Source organism: Mustelus asterias, chromosome 16 (genome assembly GCF_964213995.1).
Source record: "Mustelus asterias chromosome 16, sMusAst1.hap1.1, whole genome shotgun sequence".
Lineage (NCBI taxonomy): Eukaryota > Metazoa > Chordata > Chondrichthyes > Carcharhiniformes > Triakidae > Mustelus > Mustelus asterias.
The window spans coordinates 49241770-49252530 of record NC_135816.1 but is presented as its reverse complement, the minus strand read 5'-3'; the positions used below and the strand labels follow the sequence as shown (position 1 = coordinate 49252530).

At 40.9% G+C, this 10761-nt stretch overlaps 1 protein-coding gene across 1 annotated transcript; it reads left to right on the top strand.

Moving 5' to 3' along the window:
* The first annotated feature begins 7156 nt into the window (after positions 1-7156).
* On the top strand, positions 7157-10389 carry LOC144505493 (trypsin inhibitor ClTI-1-like). The gene is made up of 4 exons (XM_078231614.1): positions 7157-7211; positions 7927-7967; positions 8064-8173; positions 10344-10389. The coding sequence occupies exons 1-4, from the start codon at positions 7157-7159 to the stop codon at positions 10387-10389; spliced, it is 252 nt and encodes an 83-aa protein (XP_078087740.1).
* The last annotated feature ends 372 nt before the right edge of the window (positions 10390-10761 follow it).

Below are 10761 nucleotides of genomic sequence, written 5' to 3'. Positions count from 1 at the left end.
GAATAAAACAGCAAGAGGTCCAGGGGACACTGATGGGCCACAATAACACTGAAAAATATAGACTAAGTTGACACAGAATGAAGAGAAGAGATTGAATGAGCAAAGACTGGGATAATGCAGATTCAGTGAGCAGACATACAATGAGATAGTACTGAGCACTGACACTATGGACACACACTGAGTGTAAACAGCATCGGTGTGGTGACCCACTGTAATTACATGTTATATGCCTGGACACACCCCTGCTGCGCCTGACCCGAGACTCCTCCCTTTCCACCTGATCGAGGTATAAAGGTAATGGTTCCTCCCCTCTGCCTCAGTCTGGGCCAGGCTAGCTACAAGGGTGTGTTCCAGTTCTTTGCGATTAAAAGCCTGTTGTTTTCACTCACTCGCTGGAGTCCTCGTAAATTGATGGTGCATCAATAGGTGCATAAGAACAGAATGGATAAGGGTGGATGTATCAATACTGACTTAAAGAGAAAATACACATCAAAATGGGATTGAAGAGTAAAGACTCAGTGAATATTTATGGAGCAGAACAGACTGATGCACAGCAGACTGATGTAGAATAATAAAACATGAAGTATATTTGTATAAGGTGAATGTCCCTCTAGTTTAGATCACATGGAACACGAAGGGAGATCGCAATCGTCTAGAATGTCTTACATTTCAGCCAAATACATCAGTTTCAGATGGTAAAGAACTAAACAAATCTTGATCAATTGCTTCATCGATGACCTTTCTTTGATCATATGGAGAGGGTTAGCAATGATTTCATTCTTGTCCATCGCTCCTCAGATAATCAGACAGTACCACTGGAATTTTACTGCCCCGCCCACCACGGGAATCGGTGTCAGCGACGGGCGGACAATAGAAAGATCTGTTGACCTTGGGTGGGATTTTATGGTTTCGGGACGCGCGAGGCCATAAAATCCTGCCCCACATGTCTGCCATTAAACAAAGTCCAGGTAAATTTAAATGGCAAGTCTCGACTAGGTCACACTAAAGTGGGGAAATGACAGTCTCTACCAAAAGATAGTCTCATTATTTTGGCTTGAAATTTAATCATCGCTGACTATGCCATTCCTTGCAACCTTGTGATTACCACTGAGAAGAAAATTATTTATACTGTTCATATAATGTATTTTAAGAACAGACCAGCGACACTTATTATGCTGCACAAATCTCATCTGTTGATTCTCAAAACCCTGCCTATTATTTGCAATTAAAAGGGTTCAGAATGTGGTGGGATCCTTGCCAATTTCTTATATTGGTGCAGCTCCAGCAGCACTCAAAAAGTCTGCATCTTGCCAGACAAAACAGTTTGTTTGATCTACACCATTGGTCACCTTAAGGCTTAAAGTACCTTAAGACTTAAGGCTGCACTGGGCGAATAAGTGATAAAAGGCATGGTTAATCGCAGAGGAATATGTGCTCTCTGACATTCAGTCACCCATCAGCTGATGAGTTCAATGGAAACCTGACCGACGCTGTTCAATATTCTCCCTGAAATTGAAATAAAGTTGGGGCTCGGTAATCTGCCCCACAGCATAGGTCGTGGCACACTTGCACACTTGCATACCTCTCGTGGCACACCATGGCGGTTGGGAAGCACTGCCTAGGGAACATGTGACTGCTGTGGAATATGATCAGCCCTCCACTAGTGCACATCCTTAAGACATAGTGTAGTCCTTTCAACCATGGTGGCAACAAGTCAATGGCCAAGGCAGCCTTCAAGAGGTTGAAATGCTATTGTACACATGGATGCACTTATGCCAGTATGACAGCAGCTTAGCAAGGCGGTAGGAACAGAAAAAACATTCGTCAATTGTCAGTATTTGACCTGTCAAGACAGGAGCTACATCCGAATAGCACCATCTCTCCAAACACCAGCTTTCATGCCTGATTAATGCAGAGGCCACATCTTGATACTGAGCCCCAAGATGCCGTCAGATATCAGGATGCAGTGATCTGTTTACTCAACAGCATGCAGCCAAAGCTGTGAGTGATGTTAGCATTGTTCTCATTGAGAGTGGTTCAGCAAGACCATTGTGTAATCACTGACAAGCATTCGAATGGAAGCCTACCAAGTTTATGTTTCACATTGCCTTGGCACTTGGGAGAGATGTGGCCCAGTCAGTTTTGACACAGCAGTCAATGACAACTTATTCCCTTCTGGACAATCAGGAGGTGTGCCATAGTATCACTTTCATAACATTACAATCTTTGACATTGTTCATCTCACAAAGGTCAATCTTTTCTGAGAACCCTAAATCTATGACTTCACAGTTACAAAGTTAACCCCATATCAATTTGCATTCTGAGACTTCACAGTGCAATTTCGAGAAGCGCTAGTAGGGAGTCTTTTAAGGGCAAAGTAACATCCTCATGGATTCATCAGGATGAGCACACAGCTCTGATATCACACACTCATTCCTACCAGCAGACAATTCATATCTCACGGGCTAGGAAAACAAATGTGGTTTTAAGGGATTTATATTTGTATTGGTATAGTTTTAAGTAGGTTTAACGTAGTGCTTTTGTGTAAGGAAGGGTAAACCTATATTTAGATTCCTGCTGGACAAAGGTGTTTGTGTGGTTGGGGGTTTTGGTTTCAATTAAAGTTGTGCTTCTATTGTTTTTAGAGAAGTTACGGTTTGAAGAATAAATAAAAGGAAAGAGAAAAATAAGGGAGTTGCTTAATAAATGGAGGCCCTTTTAAGGAAGGAAAGCTTTTGAGTTTAGTTTTAGCTGAATTCATTTGCAGTTGAAGATAGGACACTGGGGAGTGAATATCTCTCAACTCTACCAGAAGAAAGCTGGGCAGGACAAAGGGACTGCAAAGAGATGGACTTCTCAAAGACCCAGATATAGCGCAGACAACTAGGGATTTGGGACAGAAAGAATGTCTTCGGAAGATTGAAGTTAAGGGAATAGAGACCAATAAATGGAACAAGATGGAACAGGGCAGCATAGTGGTTAGCACTGCTGCTTCTCAGTGCCAGGGACCCGGGTTCGATTCCTGGCTTGGGTCACTGTTTGTGTGGAGTTTGCATGTTCTCCCCGTGTCTGTGTGGGTTTCCTCCGGGTGCTCCGGTTTCTTCCCACATTCTGAAAGTTTGGTTAGGTGCATTGACCCGAACAGGTGCTGGACTGTGGCAACTAGGGGAATTTCACAGTAACTTCATTGCAGTGTTAATGTAGGCCTTACTTGTGATTAATAAATAAACTTTTAAAACTTTAAAGATACTGTTCAGGAAGATTCAAGGGAAAAACAGATAAGGTGTCCTGAGTTAAAGAAACTGCTGCAGTAGCCAGATTTAAAGTGGGAAAGCAGACTTCAGAGGTAAATCAAAAGTTTGATGCCATCTTAATACAGTTTGAGAATCAATAGTTAAAACAATAGTTTATGCAACAGTCAAGACAAAGAAATCCCGAGGGGAAGATGTAAAATCTGGATGCTGGATTTCTTGTTAAAAGTGGGATGGAAGGTTTGTTTGAGAGAATAGTTTAAACATCTTGGAGTGGATTTGTTTTAATACTAATGGATGAAGGAAAGCATTGCTTAAAAGAAGATTTGAAAGCAGAATTTGAAATAAATGATCTGGAAGCCAGAGTTCAGTGAGACAAAATGGCTCATAGTCTAAAAATCATCTGATAAAACATTGAAGAGAATTCCACAGAAATTCACCTGGGTTCAGAGTGGAATGTGTGTCTGACCACAGCCAGCCTTGGTGTTTAAAGGGACTGTGTGTTACTGACACCAATATAGGTTAAGATGTACTGTATAACCCATGATAACCTTAAAGTCTATGTATGTTTGTGAAGATAAGGAGGAGTAAAGAGTCATTGTATCATAGGTTAGGATTTTCCGGCTGCACTCACTGGAAACTGAAAAATCCCACCCAAGGTCAACAGACTCTTTCCATGGTCCGCCCCTCGTTCACTATGATTCCCGTGGCGGGCGGAATGGGAAAATTTGCCCCCAATCAAACTTTTCATGTTTAATAATTGTTTTTTTTTCCTCATTGTTAAAACAAATTAGTGGTCCTGTGGCTCTGTTCCTTCACATTTTCTAACAAAGTATAAAAGTTATAGTCTTTTGATGCAGGGTTCCTTTCTGGGATCTTCCCATCCACTTAAAACATCAACTGGGATTGCAACATCACAGAGTGGAGCCAACTCCCATTGCTCAGCAACATGCATAGGGAAATAATAAATGAATAACATTCAGCCTTAAACGTGGAGATGAAATAACACTGCCGGAAGGTACGAAAGGTGCTTGATGATGAATATTACTTTTCCCAAAACCTTACAGTCATAAAATGAACGCCATTTCAAATTGCACTCGGACGAAAAGACTCCAACTTTGGTTGTGACAAATACTTTAAACATCTCCAATCTATAGACTTCTGTGGGACAGCATTAGGATAATCATTAACCTTGATGATCAATCTCATGATGCCACATAATGTGCCTGCCTGATCTACAAAGGTCGCATGTGTATTGTCCAGCCATCATTTTCATATGGGAAAAGCTTTGTTCATGTTGCAGAAGGCAGTTCACCGTAATGAGATTGAGTGAGACTTAATGAACTGAGGAACCTGATGAAAAAAAAATGGGGTGCTCTATTTTAGACTTTTGAATGAAAGTGAGACCTCACATCACATTGATTAGCCATTCAATACCTGAGACTTGGAGAGGGATAAATTCAAATATTTTTACAATAGTGCAGAATATATGCAATGCATGAACACTTGTGCCACCATTGTCCATTCAAAACTTCTTAATTTTCCTAACTCCATCACTATCAATGTGTAGCCCCCACAATTGCAGCAGTGGTGAAGACATCCTGCTGACCTATGCCCTATTGGTGGAGGTGACTTTGGGTGATTCTGGAGGCCCGTGGCCTGGAAACGTAAGGGTCTCCTGCTCTGAGCAGGTGCAGCCTCCTCGGCCTGATCTGCCGGAGCTCATAGGGCTAGAGGCAGTTGGAGCAGCAGGACACTCTTGTAGTATCTCCTGAGTGGATGCCTCGATGGTGTTTGGCTGCTGCTCCTCCCAAATTTGAGTACCCAAGAGCTTCTCCCTGGCTCCTTGCAGATAAGGTATATGTGGAGGGAGGTTACAGTGCTCTGGCTCATCTCATCTAGCCATGTTGGAATACACCAGTAGCTAGAGTGATGCAGTTTAGATCTGAGCACAAATCCGGCAGAAACTGCTTAACCTGAGTCTCCAAGGTGGCTGCCACCATGCCCATGGAGACTCTGAGGCACTTGCATGCTGGAGTCACAACATCAGATAGAATGTGGACAGACTCCTTCATTCTTCATTTCAGTCTGGTGATGGCCTCTGACAACTCTGACCCCTGTCATTGTGCAGCTATCTTTGCATCTTCAACATTTCTCTCAGGGCTGATTAGAGAGGCTCATCATCAGAATGGGACACAGCAGGGGCCTAGTCTCCAGCAATCCTCTGAGCCTCAGAGACCTTGGCTTAGTCTGCTGTGGACATGTCTCATGAGATGATCACCAGATTGTGGCACTGAGCCTACTATAGAACTAGAACTCACCAAGGTGCTGGTGGAGGGTGCAGGTGAACACGGTGACATGTCTTCCTTGGATGCTTCCTCTACCGTTCCATCTGAGATGCTTTGGGAGCTGGGGCTGAGATGCTTGCTGGTGGTTGGAATAGAGAGAATAGAGAATTATTGGTTGCCTCGAGAGGCTCCAACATAATAGGTCACTTGCAATCATTCTCCCCACGTTGTCAATATTTACTGGATCGATTGGCTTATTGTGGGAATCCAATATCACCTTCTGCATAGAAGCAACCCCTAATCTCTCCAGCAAGTTCTGCTGCTTGTTCTTTGTGGGAGGAGACTACCCTCATTTTGGTGTTTGGTCTCTCCTTCCAGTTGTGGGCGATCTTGTACTGTAATAAGGCAGGTGGTTTCACTCTGAACACTACGGAGGAAAGAGCACTTCAGACGCATGCACGCCTATTGTTTTTGTTGAGCTCCCCCCCAGTAAGAGATGAAGATGCTGGCCAGAATTTTACCGCCCCACCTGCCACAGGAATCGGAGTGGGCGAGGTGCGGACAATGGGAAGGTTCTTTGACCTTGGGCGGGATTTTCCGGTTTCAGGACGAGCAAAGCCGTAAAATCCTGCCTGCTGTCTGTGCAAGTACTCACATGAAGTGGGGACCTTAAAGAGGCTGGCAGACATGCAGTGCTGATATGACATCCTTGTCAATTCTAACCCTTCGTCTGCCTGTTGGCCTTATGAGAATGTGAGCTTGGAGTGAGTAGAAGTTTCACCAATCCTTGTGGAGCAGATAACTCATTTGTTTCCTTCATTGCAAGGTGGTCCTTTTCTGTTGGACATGAGTGTTGATCTCCCTCGTGACCTCCTCCCAGGCCGGTATGGAAAGGTGGGATGGCCTGGCCTCACGGGACAGTGCAGCCAAGGTTTTTTTTACATTTGGTTGCCATGATAATGCAGGTGTTCAGGCTACACCTGGCCTGTAGTGAATGAATTTCTGTGTGGGTGCTGTTTAAATATCGCACCAGGACCTTCAACTCCATGAGGTTGACAAATCCCTGCCCGCTCCACCACAAGTTTTGACAAGGTCCTCATTGAGACATAATTAAAGAGCTGAAAAGTGGAAAATTGGGTGAAAACTCCACTCTGCTACCCAATGGGATTCATACCAACTTTCCCACATGCCATTGCACTTAGTCTCTGGAATGAGAAATTCTATCCCATCCCTTAGTAATCAAACTTGATAGTTATAAGCTGTTTAAGTAAATATTCAGTGCTAATGCAAATTCTTGCCCAACATTTTTTATGAATGTTCTGACAATTATCAGTACCTGGCCTAAAAACATTGCTGGTTAATGGACTTGGATTAGGAATGACTCACTTCATGATCACCACTTAATCAAACTTAAGGCAAGCACAACATTTAGTAAGCAGTATTGAAAATGATAGGTAACATCGGAAAACAATGATACAACTGTTGCAGGTAGCAGGTTGTGCAATGACTTATCTTTCATCATGTGCTAGTGATGTCACAAACATAATGACTAGGATCAAATAAAGATATAACTACTGCTGGCACCAAGTGGTTTAAAGCAACCCCAGAAACTTCAAGATGAAGAGAACAATGTCTTTCCTGATTGCTGCCCTTGTGGCATTAATTTGTGCAGGTGAGTACAATTCGCACTGATGCAGTTCACCATATTCTTTAAAAGGAGTAAAGGATTTAAAATAATTTTAATTAATGGGGCATTATATCAAACGTTGGACACATTCATAATTGCTTTGATGTCAGAAAATCCTGAATATAGAAGAAATGTAAAACAAAAAACTAACTTGTGTTGCAACCAACTGAGGTGGCAAACATAACACCTAAAAGTAATTCTGCAAATTAAATCAGTTATTATTATTTTTAATATTTTGGAATTTAGCTCATTGCAGGTTCCTGCATAGTAGTACTGTGGTTTTGTGTAGCAAAAATGCATTCAATCTCCATATTTGTAAAGATATCAGACAAACTCCATTTATTGTGCATATTTTTATTTGCAATTTTTAATGCAAGTTCATTTACCTCATGTTCTATGAGACTTACAACTTCAGCCATTATGAGATCTTCAGATGAAACGTAGAAAATAATAACTTCCAGATCAAGGGTCCAGCTAAGCATGTTATTTACGATGCTTTGTGTTCAACTTGCATTTTAAAATATCCAACAATACAGAATATAATTTTGGTCACAACACTTTTTAATGTGTTAGAAAATGTATTGGTTGTTCCATTTGCTTTTAGTTACATCTCTGCAGAACATCAATTGATGTAACTTTTCCACACACTACAAGATGGATTAAGTTATTACGTTCTCTATGAAATCTTTGTATTTTTCAGATATGTCCAAAACCATTAATATTAGTGAAGAAACTGAGCAGGTAAGGTCAAAATTTGATTTGTTGTCCAACATCTAAAATGGATTTTACTGGATTTGTGGCTTAGAATTGAATTGTTAAATTTTTAATCTCTTGTAGCCTGCCTGTGATAAATATATATTGCCAGCATGTGTGAGGAATTATGCCCCGGTCTGTGGCACAGATGGCAACACGTACTCAAATGAGTGTTTGATGTGTATTGAAATCAAGTGAGTGAACTATTTCTTTCACATTAGGTTAAAGTATAGAAATATGAATCACCTAAACCCAAACTATGTTTGTTTGTTCAGCTATTGCTACCATATATTGTAATTAGAAACTGATTACACAAAGTACACTTAGTTAAACTGAGACATCCTAAATAGCAGAGAATTGTTTTTCTGTGACAAATATAAAAAAAACTCCCCAAAACTTACTCAATAAAACTTCTGGATCTTTTAATTGAAAGTAGTACCAAAGATAACGAAATCCCCTCATTACAATAAAGATTTACTTTTCAGAAGAACAGCACCAGATTTCTTTGCAAGTCCTTTGCAAATACAGGGAAATGTTAAATATAAATATAAATCTGTAGCCCATTAAAGTTGACAAATTTAGAAAAAAAATGCATTATTGAGGCTGGAGTGGAGAATTCTATTTTGGTGGCCGGATTACTTTAGAAAGTTCTAAAAAGCAACTTTGATAAGTAAACTCAAAAACGAAAAACATACAATAGACAAACGAAGACTTCGGCCGAAGGGGGGAATCCAAGATAGGCTCAATGACTCAACAGCACCACTGAGCTTTCTCCACAGATCTTCATTTTCATATCAGAAACTTGGTCAATTAAACAGTTTGGTTATCTCAATTATTTCAAAATACACCCAAGACACTTAAAATATTGATCATTCGTCTGTCCGTTTTACGGAAGTTCGTTCCCAAAATGGCTTCTTAAGATTCAGCATTTCTCTAACCAGTTTAAATCAATTCTAAAACCAAATGAAGGAACCTTTATCATTTGACACTATCCCCTGGCCTGGATAATGCATGGGTAATTTATTTTATTACTCAATTTGTGCCTGACGTGTGTTGGTATCTTTCATGAATACATCTTTTATTTTACTGGCATGTTACAAATTCATTTCTTAGAGACATTATTAATATGTTACTTAAATATTTTGTATTATTCTCAAACCACATATTAAAACATTAGCTGCTTATTATCCTCATGCTGTGTATTTAGAATTAATCAGAATTCTCAACTACAGAGGCATTGGGCCTGAATGGTCACAGATCTTCTGACCTTCACACAGCAGCTAGTAAGAATCTAAAACTTAGCGTTGAAATAATAGGAGCCCCCAAGACAGATGGTAAGATTTTTGTTAAGTCAGGGTAGCAAGAGTTAGGATCTACTATAGCTAAATGGCGGTGAGACCCAAATCAGTTATGATCTAATTTCACTGACACTGCAGGCTTGAGGGGCTGAATGGCCTTGTGTTCCTATGCTGCTGAACCACTGCATTTTGCACGCTGCAAGTGCAGCGGAACACCGCATAGAATCCCTACAGTGCAGAAGGAGGCCATTCGGCCCATTGAGTCTGCACCAAGAACAATCCACCTAGGCCCTATCCCCGTAACCCCACATATTTACCCTGCTAATCCCTCTAATCTACACATCCCAAGACACTAAGGGGCAATTTAGCATGGCCAATGCACCTAACCCTCACATCTTTGGGCTGTGGGAGGAAACCCACGCAGACACGGGGAGAATGTGCAAACTCCACACAGACAGTGACCCAAGTCGGGAATTGAACCCAGGTCTCTAGAGCTGTGAGGCAGCAGTGCTAACCGTTGTGCCACTATGCCATAGTCCATGATCCTTGAGGAAATAAAGATACATCTCTGCAGTGGCAGAAAGTCTGAGGAAATTCAGAACCATTATTTATATGGGAATGTTCTGAAGATTAAGGTTAATTGCTATTCTGTCTCAGTGAATAATTAGAAAGTATGGAACTTAAAACTGTAGAGTCCAATTATGATCAATGAAATTGTTGCTGTCACAATAATGACACTATTAAATACTGAATGTATTGAGCATGTTTCTAGACCAGGGGAAATAAAACAGCTGGTTCAGAACATTCCAAGGCTATGGTGGTGAGTAATGGCTTTGTGATGACTTTACATGTGGGAATATATCAACATGGTACAAATGTTCACCCAGAATGTCTGCCAGCTTCACCTTAAACTTTGCTTTTCTTCCTTTACTTTAGGAATTCTCCTAAGTGCTCACTTCTACACCAATAACATTTGTGCTCAGTAGTCTGTCTAATTTGTCAGTAATGTAAAGTAATAGAGATCTGCGATCACTAACTTACACTGAATATTGTCATTCTTCTTCAGGCAAAGGAAAATCAACATCCGCATAAGGAAACAAGCAGAATGCTAAAGTTAGACATTTCGGCATGGGAAGGTGGAGCGGATTGTGTAAAAGCAATGATTGTCTAAATAGTGAACAAAATAAACAGAGTAGCTTAACATCGCATGCGGACTTTTTTTTCTTCCCTTTATAGGTCAGTACAAGGTGCTTATTAGTTTAATATTGCTGGAGGTAGAGCACTTACCTCCTGCCTGGGCACATTCTTGATAAGATCCACTTTTCAGTGTGAAGTTAGTTTTATCAGTTCTAAGACCGGCCATTTAATTAAACAAAACATGAAAGAGAAATATGATATATTGGGGGGTGATTAGTTCAGCAGTGTTTACGAACTATGAATTTGGCACCACTATTTAAGGTAGGAACTGCACTTGGCAGAAACAG

Coding starts and splice junctions, on each gene's coding strand:
- LOC144505493 (XM_078231614.1), top strand. CDS start 7,157: ATGAAGAGAACAATGTCTTTCCTGATTGCTGCCCTTGTGGCATTAATT. Junction 7,968..8,063: donor TTAGTGAAGAAACTGAGCAG/GTAAGGTCAAAA, acceptor AATCTCTTGTAG/CCTGCCTGTGATAAATATAT. Junction 8,174..10,343: donor TTGATGTGTATTGAAATCAA/GTGAGTGAACTA, acceptor ATTCTTCTTCAG/GCAAAGGAAAATCAACATCC.